Raw genomic sequence first — 21,056 nt, forward strand, 5'->3', positions numbered from 1 at the left:
ATGCACTTAAAGCTTAGTCATATCCCATTAAAAAGTTGGGCTTGTGCTGTTCGTAACCTTGTAGAAAAGTATTTCCGCTAATTGCATATTTTTGAAGTGTAGTCATGTTTTAATGTAAGAAATATGGCATCTGGTTTGTGCAAAAAGACTGTTGTAGCACGACTAACTCCGGAGTTTCTTTACCTGTTGAATTTGTTTTTGATTTTCATGCTCTTGTATGCATAAATTGTACTTGTGAATGGAAGCCTTGTTAGAACAAATTAAATTGATGACTGTAATATGTTTTTGTCTCAGGGAGAGTACTAAACATTGTAAATGCAGTGGAGAACCAGAGAAATGATGAAATTATTAATTATGATATTGATGTGGGACGTAGCAACATAGTAAAGCCTTCCAGCAAGGTAGAGAAAAACGGATCACATTTGGAATCAGATGGTGAACTAATGGATGCAATGGAAGACAGAAAGACCCATATGAAAGTAGAAGAAGCAACTCCTTTACATACAACTTCAGCCTTAAGTCAAAAAGGGTAAGCTTCAGGTCAGACATCAGTTGAAACTAGATAAATTGAAATTTCAATTCCTTAGATTGCTTATCAAATATTTACTCAAGGTGTGAAAGTTTAGAAAAAAACAGGTAAATTGAATTGAGATGCAGGTTAGTAAATGATTGAAAGTGACAGGACATTTTTAACATCAAAATGTATCCATCAAGAGTCTGCACTGTCTTAGAAAGGGTAAATCATGTTTGACTAATTGCTAGGGTTCTTTGAAGATGTAACAAGCAAAGTGGATAATGGGAGTCCTGTAGATGCAGTATATGCAGTTTTTAGACTAAAGGGTGACAGATTTAAAACATAGATGAAGAGGAATTACTTGCCTGAATGGGTCATTAAATCTATGGAATTCACTACCCCCAAGTGTGGATGCCGGGACACTGAATAAATGTGGAGAGATGGACAGATTTTTAATTGGTAACGGGTTAACTAGTTATGGAGAGAGGGCAGCAAATTGAAGTTAAGGTTGAGATAAGATCAGCCATGACTGTGTAAGATGTGGTATGGGTTTGAGGGCCGAATTGATTACTCCTGCCCCTAATTCTTATGTTAGATTAAGTGAGAGAGGCTCAATGGCCTATTCCTCTGCCTGTGAAGGTGAATACATGCATGTTAATACACAAACATAAGAATTTGTATTTCAGAACAGATGAACACTGGTGCTCGGCTTCTGCATTCTGCAAGTACAGGATCCATTTCATTAGTGGCATAATTTGTACCTAGGTACTTTGTACCGAAGATGCCCCTTGTGTGATGACATTGTACACATTTCACTGTACTCTCCTGTACTTTGTACTTGATTTAATTTGGACATTGAGGTTGAGATACTGGTCTTAATGATACCAGTTAGATGGGAAATAGATGGAAATGGGACTGAGAGATATGAGAAAATGGAAGGAAAATGGAGGGGATGGTAAAGCGGGGACATGGATGGGAAGGGGATGTTTCATGCTCCAGTATCCATATGTTGGATTAGGCAGCAAAAGACTTTCAGAGATTTACAAAGGTTTTATTACAAATCTGCACTATTGTACAAATATCACTTTCCATCTTTCCTTCTGAACCCTTTCTCTGTCCTTCTCTGTCTAGAAGTCATCACTCAACTGGGGAAGGATTCAGCGTTTTTTTTAAAAACGAAACCCACCACAAAGTTATCCAGTCACCCAGATTTATTTTTAGATTTTCTGATCAACCAGTTCATAGTATATACCTCTGAAGCAGGTGGGACTTGAACCCAGGCCTCCTGACTCATAGGGAGGGATACTCCCACCGCAGAACAGGATTACTTAAGCTCTTTATAAATTTTATGACCCCATCATCAAATCACCTGAATAACAAGTGACAAATATCCCACCGGGGATGAACTCAGCTCTTTCTGTTTTAAATCAATCTGTTCAGATGTGCTAAGATATATGTCTGGGACAAATGACACTTGAACCTGAACCTTCTGGGCCAGAGGTAGGGATAATATGACATGGCACTAGGAATTGAGTTCTTTTAATTTGAAAAAGAAGTATTTAACCTACTCTTCTAATCCACCTGTTCAGAGTTGTTATTACACATCTCTGGAGCAGTTGGGATTTAAACCCAAGCCTTCTAGTCTGGGGTTAGGGACACCACCACTGTACCGCAAGAGGGCCTAGCTGGGTTTTTTTTTAAATAACGCACGATCAAATCACCCAGTTGACTACTTAAAAAAACAGTTAATAAACATTGTCCATTAGGGGCAATATCATAACTGAAAATGAATGCAGTGTAGGGAAATAAATAGAGAGAACCCAATCAAAGTGGAGCCGGAAAGGGAGATATTGCACTCCAGCCCCTGGGCTGCCCTCCTCACTAAAGGCTTCAAGGGTGCAGGTGGAAACTACACCTTGTTAATTTTCTTTCTCTTTTATATTCCAGAAGTGCTCTTTCACACAACTGAACGTTCTTTCCATCACCAAGTCATCCGTAGTTTTGTTTTCAAGTAATAATAACCACTGCCAATAAATCACCTGTGTTTTCCAATTGATTAATTTATGTACAAAACCCATTAAGGCAATGCAGACCACTAAAAGTGAGGGAGAGGCAGGGAGATGGGAAGGGAGCTAAATCAAGACAGAGTTGGAAGGGGAACACACTTTTATAAACCACCACCGTTTCCAAATTCATTTACAACACTGATAGGAAAAAAGTGACAAAGACACGGAATGTTTCTTTGAACAGGGCAAGAAGATCATGTGATCTTCTTTTTCATTTTTTTTCTGAAGAAGGGTCTAGGCCCGAAATGTCAGTTTTCCTGCTCCTCTGATGCTGCTTGGCCTGCTGTGTTCATCCAGCTCTACACCTTGTTATCTAAGAAGATCATGTGCTTTGTGGAGGAGGAGGATGAAGGAGAGTGTCAGTATGAACTGAGATACTGTCAGTAGGCAATGTCAGAATTAATGGCTACTACATAAACAAAAATCTTCATTCTGCAACAAAAAACAAGGAACGTACTGCTTCTAGAAAATGTGCTAGTAACCTTGAGAGTGATGAGGAATGAAAAAGAGAAAATGTGGTATCAAAGAAAAGAATTGGAGACAAAATGAAAGAGGGAATGAGGATAGAGGAGAAAAGCAAAAGATATACAATGAAAAAGAGGGATGGGAAATGTATTTTGAGAGCAAGAATAAAGCTGCACGAATGTGAGAAAGGGATGAGATGATACAATCTAGATTTCTAGTCAATAGTTGGAAGAAAAAATTTTAACAACCTCCTTACCCTTTAGTATGTCTTTGATAACCTACCTGAAGTTAAATGAAAGGATCAGTGAGCATGTTAACATAATATTTTTCAAGCAATTTTGTACCCAAAAAGTTTAAGATTTAAAAGATGCACAGATTATATGGTCATACTCTGTTAACACTATTGTGATTTTGAATTCTCTTATGCTGCATTTTCCTTAAAACTCTTTGAATAGCAGGGAGAAGCCTGAATGTGAAAAGTCATATCTTCATAGTTCTGAAAAGTCAGCAAATAAAAGGCCTAAAACAAAGACAGCCCTTCTGCAGGCTCGACGAAGGCGGCTTCTGGAGCAGGTAAAGGATGATTGAAAACACTAATAATACTGGTGCACACATTAGCGCCTTACATGTTTTCTCAACTGTGGGAAGTGAAAGTGAGAGGCATAATGAATAAATTGCTTCTAGTTGGTCTGTTGCAATCATTGTTGTGGAGTGAATGTTGGTCGGGATACTGAAAGGCCAATCTTCTGATTTAGATTAGTATCATGGGTCTTTTACAACCATTTGAACAGGCACACATTCTTCAGTTAGACTTCTATTATTTGTTCATAGTATTTGAGCGTTGCTGGTGAGGGCAGTATTTGTTGTCCATTCCAAATTTCCCTTGATAATGAGGTGCACTGCTGCAGTCCATGAAGTGTAAGGACACAAACAGTGTGTGATGTTAGAAAGGGAATTCTTGCATTTTGACCCAGTGTCCGTGAAAAATGTAATGATATAGTTCTAAGTCAGGATGCTGTACAGTTCGAAGAGGAACTTGTAGATACTGGTGTTCCCATGCATATATTGCCCTTGTCCTTCCAGATGATAAAGATTTGGAAGCTGTGATTAAAGCAAGCTTGGTGAGATACTGCCATGAATCTTATAAATAGTACATACTGTTGCCATTGTATGGCAATGGTAGATGGAATTCATCTTTAAGGTGGTGAATGAGGACAAAGACGGCTACTTTATCCTGTGCGGTTTCAAGTTTCTTGAATATTGTTGAAGCTGCACTCATCTAGGCAACTGGAGAGTATTCCATCACCTTCCTTACTTGTGCATTGTTGTTGTTGGTCAGGCTTTGGTGATCCAGGAAGCTAGTTAATTGCCACAGGATTCTGTTGCAGTCACAGTATTCACATGGTTGATCCAGTTAAGTTTCTGCCTATGGTAACCCTTTTTTAATGTTCATTTGAGGGATGTTAGTGTCGCTTATTTGTTTGTCGCTCAAGGCCAACGTTTGTTTCCTGTCCCTGGTTGCCCTTGAGAAGGTGGTGGTGAGCTGCCTTCTTGAACCACTGCAGTCCATCTGCTGTGTGTTGACCCAAAAATCCATTAGGAAGGGAATTCCAGGTTTTTGTCCCAGTGACAATGAAGGAACAGCGAAATATTTCCAAGTCAAGTGATAAGTGGCTTGAAGGAGAACTTGAAGGTGGTGCTGTTCCCGTGTCTCTGCTGCCCTTGTCCTACTAGGTGGAAGTGGTTGTGTGTTGAAGGTGTTGTCTAAGGATCTTTGGTGAATGTCTGCAGTGTACCTTGTATATAGTACATACTGCTACTACTGAGCATTGGTGGTGGAGGGAGTGAATGCTTGAGGATGTAGTGCCAAATAAGTGGGCTGTATTGTCCTTCATGGTGTTAAGCTGCTTGAGTCTTGTTGGAGCTGCACGCATCCAGGCAAATAGAGAGTATTCCATCGCAGTCCTGACTTGTGCCTAGTAGATGGTGGACAGGTTCTGGGGAGTCAGAAGATAAGTTACTGGCTGCAGTATTCTGATCCTCTGACCTGCTCTTGTAGCCACTGTGTTAATGCAATGAGTCCAGTTGTTTCTGGTCAGTGATAAACCCAGGATGTTGATAGTGGGGGATTCAGTGTTGATAACACTATTGAATGTCAAGGGGTGGTGATTCGATTGTCTCTTATTGGTGATGGTCATAGCCTGGCATTTGTGTTGTGTGAATGCTACTTGCCACTGTAGCAATTGATGTAACTGAACGGCTTGCTCAGCCATTTCAGAGGGCGGTTGAAAGTCAACCACATTGCTGTGGGTCTGGAGTCATATGGCAGATTTCCTTCCCTAAAGGACATTAGTGAACAAGATGGGTTTTTCCAACAATCATCAAGGGTTTCATTGGTTCAATGGTTTCATTTAAGAATCAGTGGATTCTTAATTCCAGATTTTTAAATTATTATTGAATTCAAATTACACCATCTACCACAGTAGGACTTGAACCAGAACATTATCTTAGTTTCTGGATTGATAATCTAGCGATAATACCACTAGGCCATTGCCTTCCCTGTCATTCAACAATGTTAATGTTGTGGAGGTCAAGGGAATTGTTTAGTATTTCTTTTGTTGAAGATGTTTTTTGTTTGTTGCAAATGTTTCTTCCCACTTATCAGCCCATGCCTCATTATTCCAATTCTTGCTGCTTATGGACGTAGATTGCTTCTATATCTGAAGAGTTGTGAGAACTTCTGTTGGGATTGATAGAAGCAAATATAGCAGCCAATTTACATGTAAGGTTACACCATGAGATAATGACCAAATAATCTTTTTCAAAATTTTGGCTGAAAAGTAATTACTTGTCCAATAGAACAATTTCAATTTATTTTGTCATGTTACAAAGAAAGTTAGTGGATGGATGCAAATTGCATAGAAATTGATTCTCCCACTAGCTTTTGTGGTAGAAATTGTTTTTCACAATTGTCTGATGTTGGGATAGTATTAAACTCTGCTGCCTTTTGGGGAAGATCTCAAGGCAAGAGCATTGTTGTTAACTAGAGAAAGAGAATTGATATAAAGTTCAGTTTAAGGTTATTTGCCTGCAGGAAATACACACATTGTACTTGTGATCGGAAAACTTTGTAAACAGTGAGATTCTCATTGCTTCAAAACAGTGTCATTAATATATATAATGCCATTCTGTTATATTAACCAACAAAAGAAATGACATCACTCTTAATCTAATTTAGTACTGGAATATAATTTCTGGCCTAAAAAGATGGAGATTATATTAGTCTGGACTTTGTTACAAGAATATAACACGTCATTAAATTGAGTTTAGCAAGTAGACTGCGAAAGGTCATCAGTTTAACACTTGTTTTAGTTCCTTAATTCACTCCAGACATTGTAATAATACATGTCATATATTTCTTCTGTGCGTGCAAAAATCCAGAAAGTTTGAGACTCATAAGAAGATCTATATCCCATTTTAATTACTTCAGTCAAGTATTTCTAAAATAATTTTTCAGCAAAGTGCAATCCATTATTATTATGTCCTCCCAAATGTTTTAACAGTGCATTTTTTTTTATTTTGATTTTTGTGCTTGGCATCAAGTGCACAGCTGGTTATCACTATTGAGGCTCTGCTCTGGCTGTAAAATTCTGGTTTTGTTTTTGTATTTCAGGGGCAGATTTCAATTACGTACAGCAGTTCAGAGGACGACAACAGTGAATCATCAGGGCAGCGATCCAAAAAGATCCCAAGAACACTTGAGCCATTTTCACTAAAGCAACACATTACTCTGTCAGATAATCAACTTATTAACAGTGACAAAGGTATTTTAGTACAGAGTAATTTATAGTTTCAGGGCCAGAAATCTGGATGATGGCAGGTTCTTAATCTTGCTGAAACTGGCATTTAAGCAGTTTTGTTCAATTATAGTTTCTGCCACTTAAATGGTTCATGCATACCACAGGCAGCTGCCTGAATCAGAGAAACAGCACTAACCATTTCACATTGTAGTAGGAGTCAGCTGCATTGGTGGTAGTTAAAATGTATTCACCACAGTGTTATGGACAGTTCGTATAAATACTTGCAACATGCTTAATTTTGAAAAGCTCTGTACATTCGAGGCAGTGTTGAATATTCAGTCAGTTATTTGTACCTGGTTAAAGTGCAGTTACCTTGCAGAAATTGAGTAGTGATGCAAGGCTGTTGCATCCACAATGCACAGTAGAAACTGTACCATAGGCAATGTGAAGTGATTGACGTAATACTGCTTTCTGTTTAATATTTCAGTTCCATAAGCTCAATTGGTTAAATGGCTGGTTTGTGCTGCAGAGTGATGTATGTAGGTTCAATTCCTGCACCGGCTGTGGTTGTCATAAAGGGCTGTCCTTCTCAACCTCACCCTCACCTGAGGCATGGTGATTCTCCGGTTAAGCCACCACCAGTGATCTGCCTCTAATGAGAGAGCAGCATATAGGTTAGGCTTATCCTAGGTGAGCAAAGAAAGTATTCCAATGTTCTTTATGTTTTGACATTTTTCTAAATGCCTTTCAGCATTTTCATTATTCATTACAATTAATTTCTGTTTGCTAGAAGAGTTTGGGTATGACACACTGGCATTGTGGTCCGGTGGCCAGCAGCAGAAATGTCTCGAGACTGTTCAAGATCTACAGTGAAGCATGCTGGGAATTTTGGTCAAACTAGTTTATATTCTGACCTCAGTTAAAACTACAGCCACAAGCTGCTGTGACTTGTAGTTTCCTATGTTGACCAAATAAGGCAAGTGGTCATGGTAGTCTCCACTATGGCACCACTGCTACCTTGTATGGGATATGGAATATCACTTTTTTTGACTTAATGTAAATATTTAGGAGTAGTTCACCAGTAAATTCCATTGGCTGGGATTGAACAATGTGATCAGGCTTTGATTAATTCATTGGCTGAGTGCCAGAGATCTTTCTGAAATGGAGAAAATTTCAAATAATTTAACGAAAGATTTTTTCAGAAGCCTCCCTGATCACATCAGAAAAGCAAGTGTGCTGAAGTTAATTTCACAGAAGACCATGAACCATGAGGCGAGACCTGCACTGAGACAAAGTTGATCACCTGACTTGAATTGGGGTAGTATTTGATTCAAGCCAAACTTAAAGTAAGAGTTAGGGTTAAATGTGAATCAAATAAAGCAAGGTAAAGCCAAGTTAAATGAAGTGAGCTAAAGCTGAAGTTAAGTTAGATGAAATAAGAAGTAAATGTTGCAATAAATGTACGTTTTATATTAAGTATTAGTACTTAAGGAGTTAAAATAAAGGAGGGTTTGTTTAATTAAGTTCTGAGTCAATTCCCTGCTTTTTGTCTGTCACACAAGAGAATGCCTGGTCAAAAGGTTTGAGTACTCCTTTTCAGGCAACAGCATGATGACAGCATCTTGTTTGTGTTGAACGTTACTTCTGTTCCCTCTGTGTAGTAGTGGTGGGAAACGGTTGGCTTTACCTGTAACTCAAACTTCTGAGAATTTTCTGGAGAAACTTGGGGTAGTCTGGACACTTCTTTCAAGACTAAGAGTGACCACCTTTGGGTCCTCCATGAGTTTGCACGGCATACAGTGTGAGAAATGTTCTGATTAGGGTAGCCATTATCGTATAGAATGGCTTTGATGCTGCCTGCTTCAGCATCAAGTTTGCACCATGAACAAATGGCTCAGGCCTGAATAATGAGAGCACAGATCAGACCAGTCTTACAATGTGTGGAACTGTGAGCGTTTCAACAAGTATAATCATCGGTGAAGATATGTTTGCAGTGAATAGTGGTCGAGTACCCCACTGACCAATTTCTCAATTAGGACATCGAATAAAGGGAGTTCTCCTCTCATGCAGTGTAAATGTTGGTTTTCCCCCTGAATTGGTATTCTTGCAAATTTTATTCATGTATTGGTTGTCGTTCACTTTTTGAGCAGGCCTTGTGGTATAACTCTCAATTCAGGATTTGCTTGTTGCTTTCCTTCTAAATAAGGTGGGCTAAACATGTTTGCCTCATTCTGTTTTCCTTTATCCTTTTCATTTAAGTTTTCTTAAATTGTGTCAGTTAACTACATTTCCACATCATCTCCCCATATCATAGAATTACACAGGAAGAACAGGAGCAAATGGACCTGAGATCTAGTCACAATACAGGCAAGAAACAGTACAATATTTTTCTCCTAACGATTCTCTGTTTCTTTGATCACCACTAGTTGTTCCTTGGTCCACCACCTCGGTGAGGCCAATATTTTTGAATTAGCCAGGTTATTTGACAAGATAAAGTCTATTCCTTCTAAGCAGATCTGTTACACTACTCTGACCACAAATTCTGTATTTATTAAATCACTCTTTAATACAATGCTTATAATGGAACCAGTTTATAACCACCATGCAGACCTCCAAATAATCATTTCTCCTTCATAGACCCATCTGGAAGAGAAATTGTATCATCCAGCATCAGCAACTGACTTGCTCCAGTTTGTCTCAATACCTTTAGGTTTAACTCTGTGGATTGAAGAAGGAAATACTTCTCCCTTTGTTCTGAAATATTCAGAACCTTCAATAATCTGACTCTCTTTATCAACTGTTAAGAATTGTCTTGACTGTTCTAAGTCATCTGTCTCTTTGAAGGTTCAAAGGGAATAACAGCTACAATTTTAATACCCATGTACTTTCCTGATGCACTGTTTTGAGGATACCTTAGGCGTTACCAATTGCAAATGATCTCCCATTTGACATCAAACAATTGGCTTTAGTGCATTCAGTCCTGTTACAATAGAAGCATTTTTTAATATCACTTTTAAGTTTTAGTGTTTTTTATTATTTTGTCCTTTTGTATATTTTCTAAAGCTTGGATCTGAAAATTTTTGACATGACTATTTCCTGACATTTGATTCTCTGTGTGAGATATCATGTGAATCTGCCAGAACTGCCGCCTTTTAGATGTTTGACGCTTGACACTCATCTAAATAATGTTTGAGGTTTTCTAGTTTGAGGTTGTGGAATTCTTTCGTAATTATGATTTCCCTTACATTCTGAAAGTTTTGTTTCTAACTTAAGTGATTGAAACCATTGATCCCATAACATTTTCTCCTGCTTACAAATTTTTATTAGGTTTCTTTGTTATAGTCCTACATTTTAATTGATGAGTTTCAGGGACAAGCCCACAAGTAATGAATCTTGTTTTTGTTAACAGTTTGATAGTCTTAGATTGGTCTTCTGATAAACTGGTGTACACACTTCATAACTTTTTCTGTTAAAACACTCTATAACATTAACATCCAAACATGTTTTGGCCACTTCATTTTCCCAGCAACCTTTTCAAATGAGGTGAAATTTATTTCCACTGCATCTACTGTAAATTTAGCTACTAAGCATGGATTTTCAGTTAACTCAAATCGTTTGCTGGAATCAGAATCATCTTTGGACCAATGACTTTTCTTTCTTGCTTCCTTGTTACTTAACTTACCCATCCCCCTCCCCAAAATTAAAACTTGTAAAATTTCATTTCCGATGCATTTTTAAAATTTCATTCTCTTTACTTTCCATTTTCTTTTCTTCCAATTTTTTTTGCATTTTTCTTTCTATATTGTAAGTCTTTTGCATCTGTAAGTAAAATTTAGTTAATTATTGAGGTGACACATCAGCTTCAGGGCTCTTTCCTTTAAATTCTAAATGTTGGATAATCCCTTTTAACATCCTTAGAAAATCCCAACTTCATGTCTTCCTTGAAGTTACCTGCTAACTCTCTCCATTTAGCTACAGACAAATATTTCAAAAAATCCATGGGAATGCCTTCCACTCCCAGCAAAGTCTTCACATCATTCAAAAGCAATCTGTAAAATAAACTTCACAACCAGTCTCATGTTTTATGTTCAGAATTTCCATATCCTCCAATTTTTTTAATACAGATTCTTGGATCCCTCTTAAATTCAATGAATTGCTTTTCTTTACAAGCCCGCACTTTATGATTCCATACAATGGTAATCCTGAACAAGTCAGATCCCAGAGTGAAACTTGGCTTGATAGGTCATAAGTTTAATTTTCACAGTTTGGTTAGTCACTGAACATACTAAAACAAGTCTGTCAATGTTCTCCAATAAAAGGGTGAGCAGTTATGACATAAATTTTAAAAAATAAGCTACATGTATTCAGAAAGTTAGCATGAACAGCAATACCAAGTTGCATTTTGTCTGAACAAGATCCCTTACAGATAGTCAGTGGTAGAGAAATGTTACTCTTATCTTAATTCTTTAATATTTCCAGTTTTGATGATCCTTAGACTTCTTATTGCTTCAAAATTCTGATAGCCAAAGCTTTTCTTCAGATCTGACAGCCTGACTCCCGGCTTAGAGACTTCACAAAACTAACTTGCTTTTCTGCTCAGGTGAAACTGTACTCCTGAACTGAACACTTGATTCTCCTGAACTGAAGCTGGATTCTGATCTGAACTCAAACTACCAGTGGCCCCAGTCTGTTTTCTTCTAATTTTTTTCATTAAAAATGTTCAACTTCGTTGCCACTTTATCAGTAGTACTACAGGTATTCTGTTAGGCACTTAACTTACACTGAAGGTCTTCTTGGAGACTTTGTAGTTAGTTCACTGTCCTAAATGAAGTTCTGGCCTCGTTTTTTTTGAAAAGCATTGACCCTTTCACAACTGAAACTACGTGGTTATTTTACCTCAACTTCAATATCCAATATACACTTTGTCACAGACCTCATGGCTTATTTTCTGCATCACAGAGTGTGATTGGTGTCACTTATGATGAACATATTGTCAAAAAGGTACTCAGACTATTAATGTGTTCTTTGGAAGGGGTAAGGTTGGGAGTTGGTGGCATAGTAGTAATGTCTTTGAAGAAGTAATTTAGGAGTTTAGCAAATACTGTGTGGTTATGAGTTCAAATCCCACCATGCACTTTATGGAAATTTAAGTGAATTAATGAATCAAGGAATTAAAAGCTAATCTGATGGTCACAGAGCTATTGTTGATTGTCATTAAAAAAACTCATCTAGTTCAGTAATGTTTTTAGGGCAGGATATTTGCTGTCTTTACCTAGTGTGGCAACATGTGAATTCAGACCAACTACAATGTGGTGGACTATTAACTGCCCTCTGAAATAGCATAGCAAGCCACTTAGTTCAAACTGCTAGAAAATGTAAAGAATGGAATGAAATCCGGTGGAGCTCCTGGCATTGACCAAGGCTGCAGAAACAACAATGCCATACTCAGCCCTGTTGACCCTGAAAAGTCCTCCTTAGTAACTTCTGGGGCTTGCCCTAAAATGGAAAGAGATGTTTCACAGATTCGTCAAACAACAACCTTATCCTGCCATACTCAGAGAAATGTATCTTAAAGTCAAGGTATCAGACACCACTAGCACCATCCTGAGCCATTTCTTGTCCAGCCAATTGGACAGACCCACCAGAGGTGCAGATATACAGTTTGGAAGGAGTTGTCCTGGGAGTCCTCAACACTAACTCCAAACCCAAGAGATGTCATGATCTCGGGTCAAAAAAGAGCAAGAAAACCCCATCCTGATTATCATCCCTCTACCTCATACCTCCAGCTGATAAATTAGTATTCTTCCATGTAGAACATCAGTTGGAAATATCACTGAGTGTGGGCAAAGCATAATTTATTCTGGAGATTTCAAAATCTGTTGTCACGGATTGTTCAGTAACATCACTACTGACTGAGTTAGTTAAGTCCTATAAGACATAACTGCTAGATTGGGTCTGTGACAGATGGTGCGGAAACCAACAGAGGGAAAACCATACTTGACCTCATCTTTGACCTGTCACAGATGCGTCTGTCCATTATAATATTGATAGGAATGACCACTATGCAATCCTTATGGGGAGGAAGTCCTGTCTTTGACTGAGAATACCCTCCAACATGTTCTGAGACACTACTACTGTGTTAAATGGTAAGAAATAGAAACAGGAGAAGGCTGTTCAGACCCTTGAAACTGCTGCACCATTCAATAGGATTGTGGCTGATCCAACACTCCTCACTTCCACTTTTATGCCCTTTTCCCTTAACTTTTGATTCACGTGTTAAATGGGAAGGATTTCAAATACACCTAGCAAGTTGAAACTGAGCACCTATGAGGTGCTGTGGATCACCATCAGGAGCAGTATTGTATTCAACCATGATATGTAAGCTCATGGCCCAGTATATCCTCCACACTGCCGTTCATTCCCATGAAACTGGGGTATCAACCCTTGTTCGATTAATCACAGAGGAGAACATGCCCGGAGCAGCAGCAAGCATACTTAACAAAAATTAGGTGTCAACCTGGTAGAGCATATTATCTCTCAAAGGTACTCACATTGGCAGGATGTGGCCAGTAGTGTCATACAATAGTCTTTGTTACGGCCTCAATTATTCCCATTATTTATTAACAACTTGGATAATAGCATAGAAAGTCATGTATCCAAATTTGCTGATAACACAAAGTTAGAAATCACACTGACCTAGTCCACCCAAGTCCAACAGCGGCACATCCACATCATGGACACAAAGTTAGGCAGCATTGTAGACAGTGTAGATGATAGTATAAAATTACAAAGGGATTTTGATTAGACTAAGTGCTTGGGCAAAACTGTGGCAGATGGAGTTCAGTGTAAGCGAGTGTGCAGTTATTCATTTTGGTCTGAAAAATGCATAGAGGAGGCTACTTTCTAAATGGTATGAAGTTGAATACAGTGGATGTCCAAAGACGCTTAGGGGTTCAGGTGCTTAGATCTTTAAAATGCCACAAACACATGCAGAAAATAACTAAGACGGCTCATGGAATGCTGGTCTTTATATCTAGATGACTGGAGTACAAGGTTGCAGAAGTTAGAAATCCCTGGTTAGATGCCATTTGGAGTCCTGTGAGCAAATCTGGATACCGTACTATAGGAATGATATATTGGCCTTGGAGGGAGTACAGTGTAGGTTTATAAGAATGATACCTGATCTTCAGGGGTTTAAGTTATGAGGAGAGACTATAGAAATTAGTCCTGCTTCCTCTAGCATTTAGAAGGTTAAGGAGTGATCTGATCGAAGTCTTCAAGATATTAAGAGGAAAAGACAGGGTGAATAAAGGTAAACTAATTCTACTGGTTGGGATTTTAGAACCAGGGCATATAGTCTGAGAATTAGGGCCAGACCATTCAGGAGAGATGTTAGGAAGCATATCTACACACAAAAGGGTGGTGGATATTTGGAACTGTCAACAGGGTGGTTAAGAAGGCGTTTAGCATGCTTGCCTTCATTGCTTAGACCACTGAGTATAGGAGTTGAGATGTCATGTTATCGTTGTACTGGACATTGCTGAAGCCATTTTTGGAGTACTGTGTACACTTCTGGTCGACCTGCTATAGGAAGCATGTTATTAAATTGGAGAGAGTTCAGAAAAGATTTACTAGGATAAAATGCAGAGTGCCAAGAATTAGTTCTTAGTTGAGGGGATGTGGTTAAGGATTACAATCAACAAGAATGCGGAGACTCACTGCTGCAGCTTATTGGCAGTAGCAGTTGTGCCAATGTCAGACAAGAATGATATAGGCAAAACAGTCAAATGCAAGCTAATGGGACTAGTTTAGTTTGGAAAACTTGGTCAGCATGGACACGTTTGACTGAAGTGTCTGTTTCCGTGCTGTATGACTCTGTAACAAGCAGCAGTGGATGCTGAATCAAAGGTATTAAGTGATGGGCCAAAGGCAGGTATATGGAGTTATATGATATATGGTACAGGCCCAAGGGGTTGAATAGCCTACTACCGCTCCTCTGTTCCTACATTTACTGTCTTGTCTGTATCATTCTTGTCTGACATTAGCACAACTGCTATTGTCAATAAGCTGCAGCATAGAGTCTCCTTGCATTCTTGTTGACGGTAATCTTTAGCCACATCTCCTCAACTGAGGAATAATATTTGGAACTCTGTGTTCTAAGCTTTCTGAAAGTAAGCTATTCTGTACAACATATACAGGAACTTCCACAAGGTTTTGATGAACCTTTCACAAAATATCCAGTTTCTTACTGTGACAATGAATATGATGGTTTATCAGTTATGTTGCTAGATTGGTAATCTAGAGGCTTAGATTAATAACCATGAGACTTATGATTTTGAATTTGTGAAAAAAAATCAAATAAACCTTGAATAAAAAGCTAGTATCAGTTGTGACCATGAAGCTATCAAATTGTTGTAAAAACCTAATTGGTTTACTGATACAATTTTAGGGAAATAAACTGCTATCCTTGCCCATAATTTCAAAGTATGATTTACTGTGTATGTGATTTAAGAACATAAGAACTAGGAGCAGGAGTAGGCCATCTGGCCGCTCGAGCCTGCCCTGCCATTTAATAAGATCATGGCTGATCTTTTTGAGACTCAGCTCTACTTACCCGCCCACTCACCATAACCCTTAATTCCTTTACTGTTCAAAAATTTATCCAGCCTTGCCTTAAAAACATTCAGCGAGGTAGCTTCAACCGCTTCACTGGGCAGGGAATTCCACAGATTCACAACCCTTTGGGTGAAGAAGTTCCTCCTGACCTCAGTCCTACATCTGCTTCCCTTTATTTTGAGGCGATGCCCTCTAGTCCTAGTTTCACTTGCTAGTGGAAACAACCTCCCTGCCTCCACCTTATCTATTCCCTTCATGATCTTATATGTTTCTATAAGATCTCCCCTCATTCTTCTGAACTCCAATGAGTATAATCCCAGTCTACTCGTCTCCCCTCATAATCCAACCCTCTCAACTCTGGAATCAACCGAGTGAATCTCCTCTGCACCCCCTGGAGCTGGAGATTTAACTGAACTGCTTTCTGAATTTAACTAGCAAGCCACTCAGTTGTATCAAATGGTTAGAAAGAAGGTTAATAAGAACAAACTAGACTGTTCTGCTTTGACCTAGGTCAATGCTTCCCAACGTTAACCAATGCACACTCATCACAATTGAACATTTCCTGAGTAATAAAAAACAAAAGGACTGCGGATGCTGTAAATCAGGAACAAAAACAAAGTTCTGAGGAAGAGTCACCGGACTTGAAACGTTAACTCTGTTTTTTCCTTCACAGATGCTGCCAGACCTGCTGATCATTTCCTGAGTAATGCTTTATTTAACATGAGGATAACATTAGTATATGAATGTGTGACTTCTTCATTGTCTTTGGTAATTTTGTAGGAGACTCGGACAATAGAAGCTGTGTCGGTTATGGAATAAACTATTCTATTTCTTTGGGTGAAAATATTTTTGAGAGTCCAGCATCTAAGACATCAGATGAATGGGAAAATGAAACAAACAACAAAAAGGCAAATGTACAAGACAAGTTGATTCAGAATAACCATCACAAAGAACAGGCTTCAGAATTACAAAGAATATGTAATGTTAATGAACAAGGGGATTCCTGTTATTTATTGGATGCTACAAAAGAAGGAAACATAGGCCGATTTATTAATGTAAGTAAACTAACTGACCTGAGAGATTTTCATGAATTAAAAAACAGTTCCACACTAATATCAGCTATATATTTTTGTATGCAATTACTTTAATTTCAGTTGGCTGCCAAAATCAGATTAAGGCATTGTGACTAAACAACACCAACTTGTACTTACGCAGCACTTTAATTGAATGAAATGGCCCAATGTCCTTCACAAGAACATCATAAAGCAAAATTTGACACTTAACCAATTATAGAGATATTCAGGCAGATAACCAAAAGCTTGGTCAAAGAGGTTGGTTTTAAAGAATGTCTTTAAAGACAAGAGTGAGGTACATTTATGGAGAGATTTAGAAAGGGATTTGAGAACTTAGCAATGGGTCGTATGGTAATACAGTGGTTAGCACTGCTGCCTCACAGACCCAAGGTCCTTTGTTTGATTCCAGCCTTGGGTGACTATGTGGAGTTTGCACGTTCTCCCTGTGTGTGGATTTCCTCTGGATCCTCTGTTTTCCACTCACAGTCCTAACCAGATTAGGTGGATTGGCCATGCTAAGTTGCCCCGTAGTGCCCAAGGATGTCAAGGCTAGGCGGATTAGTCATGGTAAATGCAAGGTTACAGAGATAGGGTGAGGGACTGGATCTGGGTGGGATGCTCATCGGAGGGTCAGTGCAAAATTAGTGGGCCATGTGGCCTCTTTCTGCATTGTAGAGATTCTATGAGTCAAATTCCTGCAGACACGGCAACTAATGGTGGAGTCATTTTAAATCAGGAATAATCAGAAGTGCCAGAATAGAGCACAAATGTCTCTGAGGGTCGCTGAACCGGAAGAGATTCCAGGATAGGGAGAGGCACAACAATCTGAGACTCTGAAAACAAAGAAGAAAATTTTAAAATTAAGGTATTGTTTAACTGAAGTCAGTTTAGGACTTGGAATACATGGATGATAGGTGCTGATAACTTTTTGTGACTAAGGATATAGGCAGCAGAAGTTTGTATTTTCTCATGTTTATGGAGAGAAGAAAAATGAAAGACCATTCAGGAGTGCGTTGAAATAGTCAACTCTGAAGATAATAAAGGTGTGGGTGAAGGTTTCAGCTGCAGATGAACTGAGACACAGGTAGATTCTGGCAAATTTATGGAGGTGCAAATTGGGGTCCTTATTGAGTGATAAGCTTCCAGTTGAGGCAAAAATGCACTCAAAAAATGTAAAGTTCTTAAAAAAAAAGTGTAATGGACTAAACGTTTGGTGTGTGATCCTTGGGCACATAGTAGCCACTTAACTATCACTCCAACAAATGCTGCTGCCACCACCCTTTTTCACTTGGCTGTTGCTGCAAAGTTGCGATCTAGCCCAATGGCAGGTGCACCTCAGACCTTACCGTTCAAAGCCATCAATTGTTTCTCGTATTCTCCACAACCCCACCCCACCCCACCCTATGCAATTTCTAGGCTAGTGTATTTTGTTTTTCATTTTTAAACTTCTCCAGACAGAAATGATTCAAAGTAACTGTCATTGCAAGTACTTCTCCTGCTCCCTGTACATTTCTTTTCCTTGGCTTTTGCATAATGATTTGATTCTTCCATTATTTGTTTGTTTACAGCATAGCTGCGATCCAAACCTTATGGTACAAAGTGTTTTTGTAGATACACATGACAAGAATTTGCCGTGGGTTGCTTTTTTCACTAACAGGTAAGTGAGTATTAATAGATAAAATCGAAATATTTGTTCAATGAACATTGTTGATAGTATTTCAAGTAAAGTTTAATCATAGGTTCCATTTATAGCATATATTTACATAATATATAATTACTAAAGTTTTTTTTAATAAGTGATCATCGCAACACCAGTTCAATCGTTTAGTGCTCTATCTTTGGTCAATCAAATTAATTTGAGGCAGTCTGAAGACAGTGTTAGTCTCAACTTACGATACTGAATTTATAATGTCAGCTTGATTTTACATAGTGCTGTTGGCACTGTAAAGAAAATATCACCAGGTGCTTCACAAGAGCATAATCAAACCAAAATTGACACTGAGTCACAGAGATATCAAAACAGATGACCAAATGTTTTGTCAAACAGATTTTAAGGATGCCTTAAATGGGGGGAGAGAGGAATGGAGGGATCTAGGAAGGAAACTCCAGAGCTTTTCAAAGTTTTCCCACTGTAACCACATTTCAAGGCTTGAAAATTGTTGCAATTCCTCAGAGAACTGAGGGTTGGGGGAGAAGACTGTAAGAGCCAAGGGAGCGTGCTGGAGCTCCTTGGCAACCGTTGCTTCCTCTGCGATTGCAGCTCAAAATTTTCAGCCTATGATCCCGTTTGGGGTCCCATCTCTCAGTGTAGGAAGCCTAGTTTAGGGATTTGGCAGCTGGAAATTGGGCTGCCAATCATGGAACAAAAAGAGATCAGAATTTGAGGTGATGGTTGCGTGTCTCACTTTATTTCTGAATGAAGCTACAGTATTATGCATTTGGATAATTCTTTTTTGTAAAAAAGCATCAATAAGGTTTACTAGCTGCTTGCCTTGGGAGTGATCAAATGAGGCTGTCTGTCTGAGAGAGAGAGTTGCTGTCTATGACATTGCATATTAAACTTCAATTTTTAACCTTTTCGGTTGTGTTAAAATAGGTAATACTAGTACCAGTCGTCAGCAGGTTTGCTGATGGAACTGGTTAGTGGACGTTACTTACATCCTTTTGAGTAGTGTGTTTCTGAATTTTGTTCCTAGAATTTTCAGACTTTTTACTCTTCTCGGACATTCCAACCACTGAAAACAGCTCCTCTCTTTCTCCCTGATTTCTTACCTGTGACATCTTGCAAGCTTTGATCAAATCACCCCATAGCCTTCTAAATTCTGAAGAATACAACTTTAATTTGTTTAACCACTCCTCCCAACCCATGGATCCTCTGTATCATTCTGGCAACTGTGTGCTGCACTTTATCCAATGCCATGACAAGTTTCCTGAGCTGCGGTGCCCAGAACTGCTCTCAAGACTCTGGAGTAATCAACCTATCCTCATAACTATTCCTATTCAAATCATTTCAAGAGAAATAACTTAATCCATCGTCATACCAATACACAACAGATAAATTTCCTTGAAAAAGTCTACAGAAGAAAATCTGGTAAATATTAGAATTTATTGATTTCCTCATAGATGAAATTATAAGTGAAACTCCCAATTTGGCCCATTGGAAGCCTATGTTCTGTGTATGATATTGCAACATATTTTACACAAGCTACCCTCCACACACACCCCCAAACCCACACACAATACTCATCACAGATTAATAGAGAACCACACCTAACTTTGAAAAAATGGAGTTAACCTTTCAAGTCCAAAATCTCCTCTTGTTCAAAACAGGAGTAATACCGATCTCCAAAGGTTAACTCTGTTTCTTTCTCCACAGATGCTGCTGGACCTAGGTTTCTCCAGCATTTTCTGTTTTTACTTAAGATTTCAAAGGTCAACAGTATTTTGCTTTTATTCAACTTTTATGAGAATGGCTCAGAGGATTGAGAAATTTAGTCATATAGATAGATTCAAGGGTGGGGATGGGTGCAGGCTGTGCTCTTTCCAGAAAGAGAAAGTTGAAATGGGATTCATTTGATGGAAGCATTCAAAAATCATGCATGATCTAGATGGAGTGTTTGGAGAAACTGTTCATACTGAGAACCAGAGGACACCAATTTAAAGGAATTGACACAAGAACCAATGCTGACGTTAGAGAAGATCTTTATACACAGTGAGAGGTTTGGATCTGAAATGCAGTAGCTGCTAGTATGATGGAGGCCAATTCTGTCATGACTTTCAAAATAGACTTTGATAACTGCTTGAAGAGAGAATGTAGGTAAAATGTGAGACTGTCTTGCAGAGAGATGACATGGACACAATTGGCTGAATGGCTTCTTTCAGCACTCTAACCAGTCTGTGATTTCAAATGCGTTGATTCTTTGCATAAAGTAGTTGTTGAATATAGATCTAATTTATTAACTAAGATGCCTTCTTGACATTGATATTTAACATGCCTAATAATGATATTGTGAAAAGGTTAATTGTTGTACTATATTTAATCATGTGTTCTCCCTCAGCATAATGTATTATGGAAATTCATAATAGATTGAAGCCTACTTTAATAAGGAGGTCCAATGTATTCCTTAATGTTCCTTATCGTATATGTGTTTTTGTATTAGGTATATCAAAGCAGGATCAGAGTTGACATGGGACTACAGATACTCGACAGGAAGCATGCCTGACGAAGAAATTCCATGTCTTTGTGGATCTGCCAATTGCAAAGAAAGTATAGTGTGATACTTCACAATAAATCACAATTGATCTCCCTCTCAAAATCTGTAGAGGAAAGCTTGAATGATGCTTCCAGTTCCTGTCTTAATTGAGATTCATGCTGGTAAATGCATGCACATAAAGATTGGTTGAGAATTCCATGATTCCTTCCCTCTTCCCACTCCCAAGCTCCAGAATTACAATCAAGTAACCTAGTGACAGTCTTCAAAAGGGTTCTTCATAGACTCTGAGATAACAAGGTGTAGAGCTG

The 21,056-nt window shown here is 38.6% G+C and overlaps 1 protein-coding gene across 12 annotated transcripts in view; it reads left to right on the forward strand.

Annotated features, from left to right (window-relative positions):
- setdb2 (SET domain bifurcated histone lysine methyltransferase 2) overlaps positions 1-21,050 on the forward strand; it is a 73,217-nt gene extending 52,167 nt beyond the window's left edge. For 11 of the 12 annotated variants that reach the window (XM_048602794.1, XM_020511088.2, XM_048602793.1 and 8 more), the window contains 6 exons: positions 295-529; positions 3,501-3,618; positions 6,719-6,869; positions 16,242-16,516; positions 18,103-18,191; positions 20,695-21,050. In XM_048602794.1, coding sequence (XP_048458751.1) covers positions 295-529; positions 3,501-3,618; positions 6,719-6,869; positions 16,242-16,516; positions 18,103-18,191; positions 20,695-20,812 — 986 coding nt within the window. In that variant the 3' untranslated portion in view covers positions 20,813-21,050. The remainder of the gene's footprint in view (positions 1-294; positions 530-3,500; positions 3,619-6,718; positions 6,870-16,241; positions 16,517-18,102; positions 18,192-20,694) is intronic. The other variant, XM_048602797.1, reaches the window with a different exon arrangement.
- Positions 21,051-21,056: the final 6 nt, after the last annotated feature.

The sequence above is a fragment of the Rhincodon typus genome, chromosome 11 (assembly GCF_021869965.1).
Source record: "Rhincodon typus isolate 14 chromosome 11, sRhiTyp1.1, whole genome shotgun sequence".
In the NCBI taxonomy this organism is placed as follows: Eukaryota; Metazoa; Chordata; class Chondrichthyes; order Orectolobiformes; family Rhincodontidae; genus Rhincodon; species Rhincodon typus.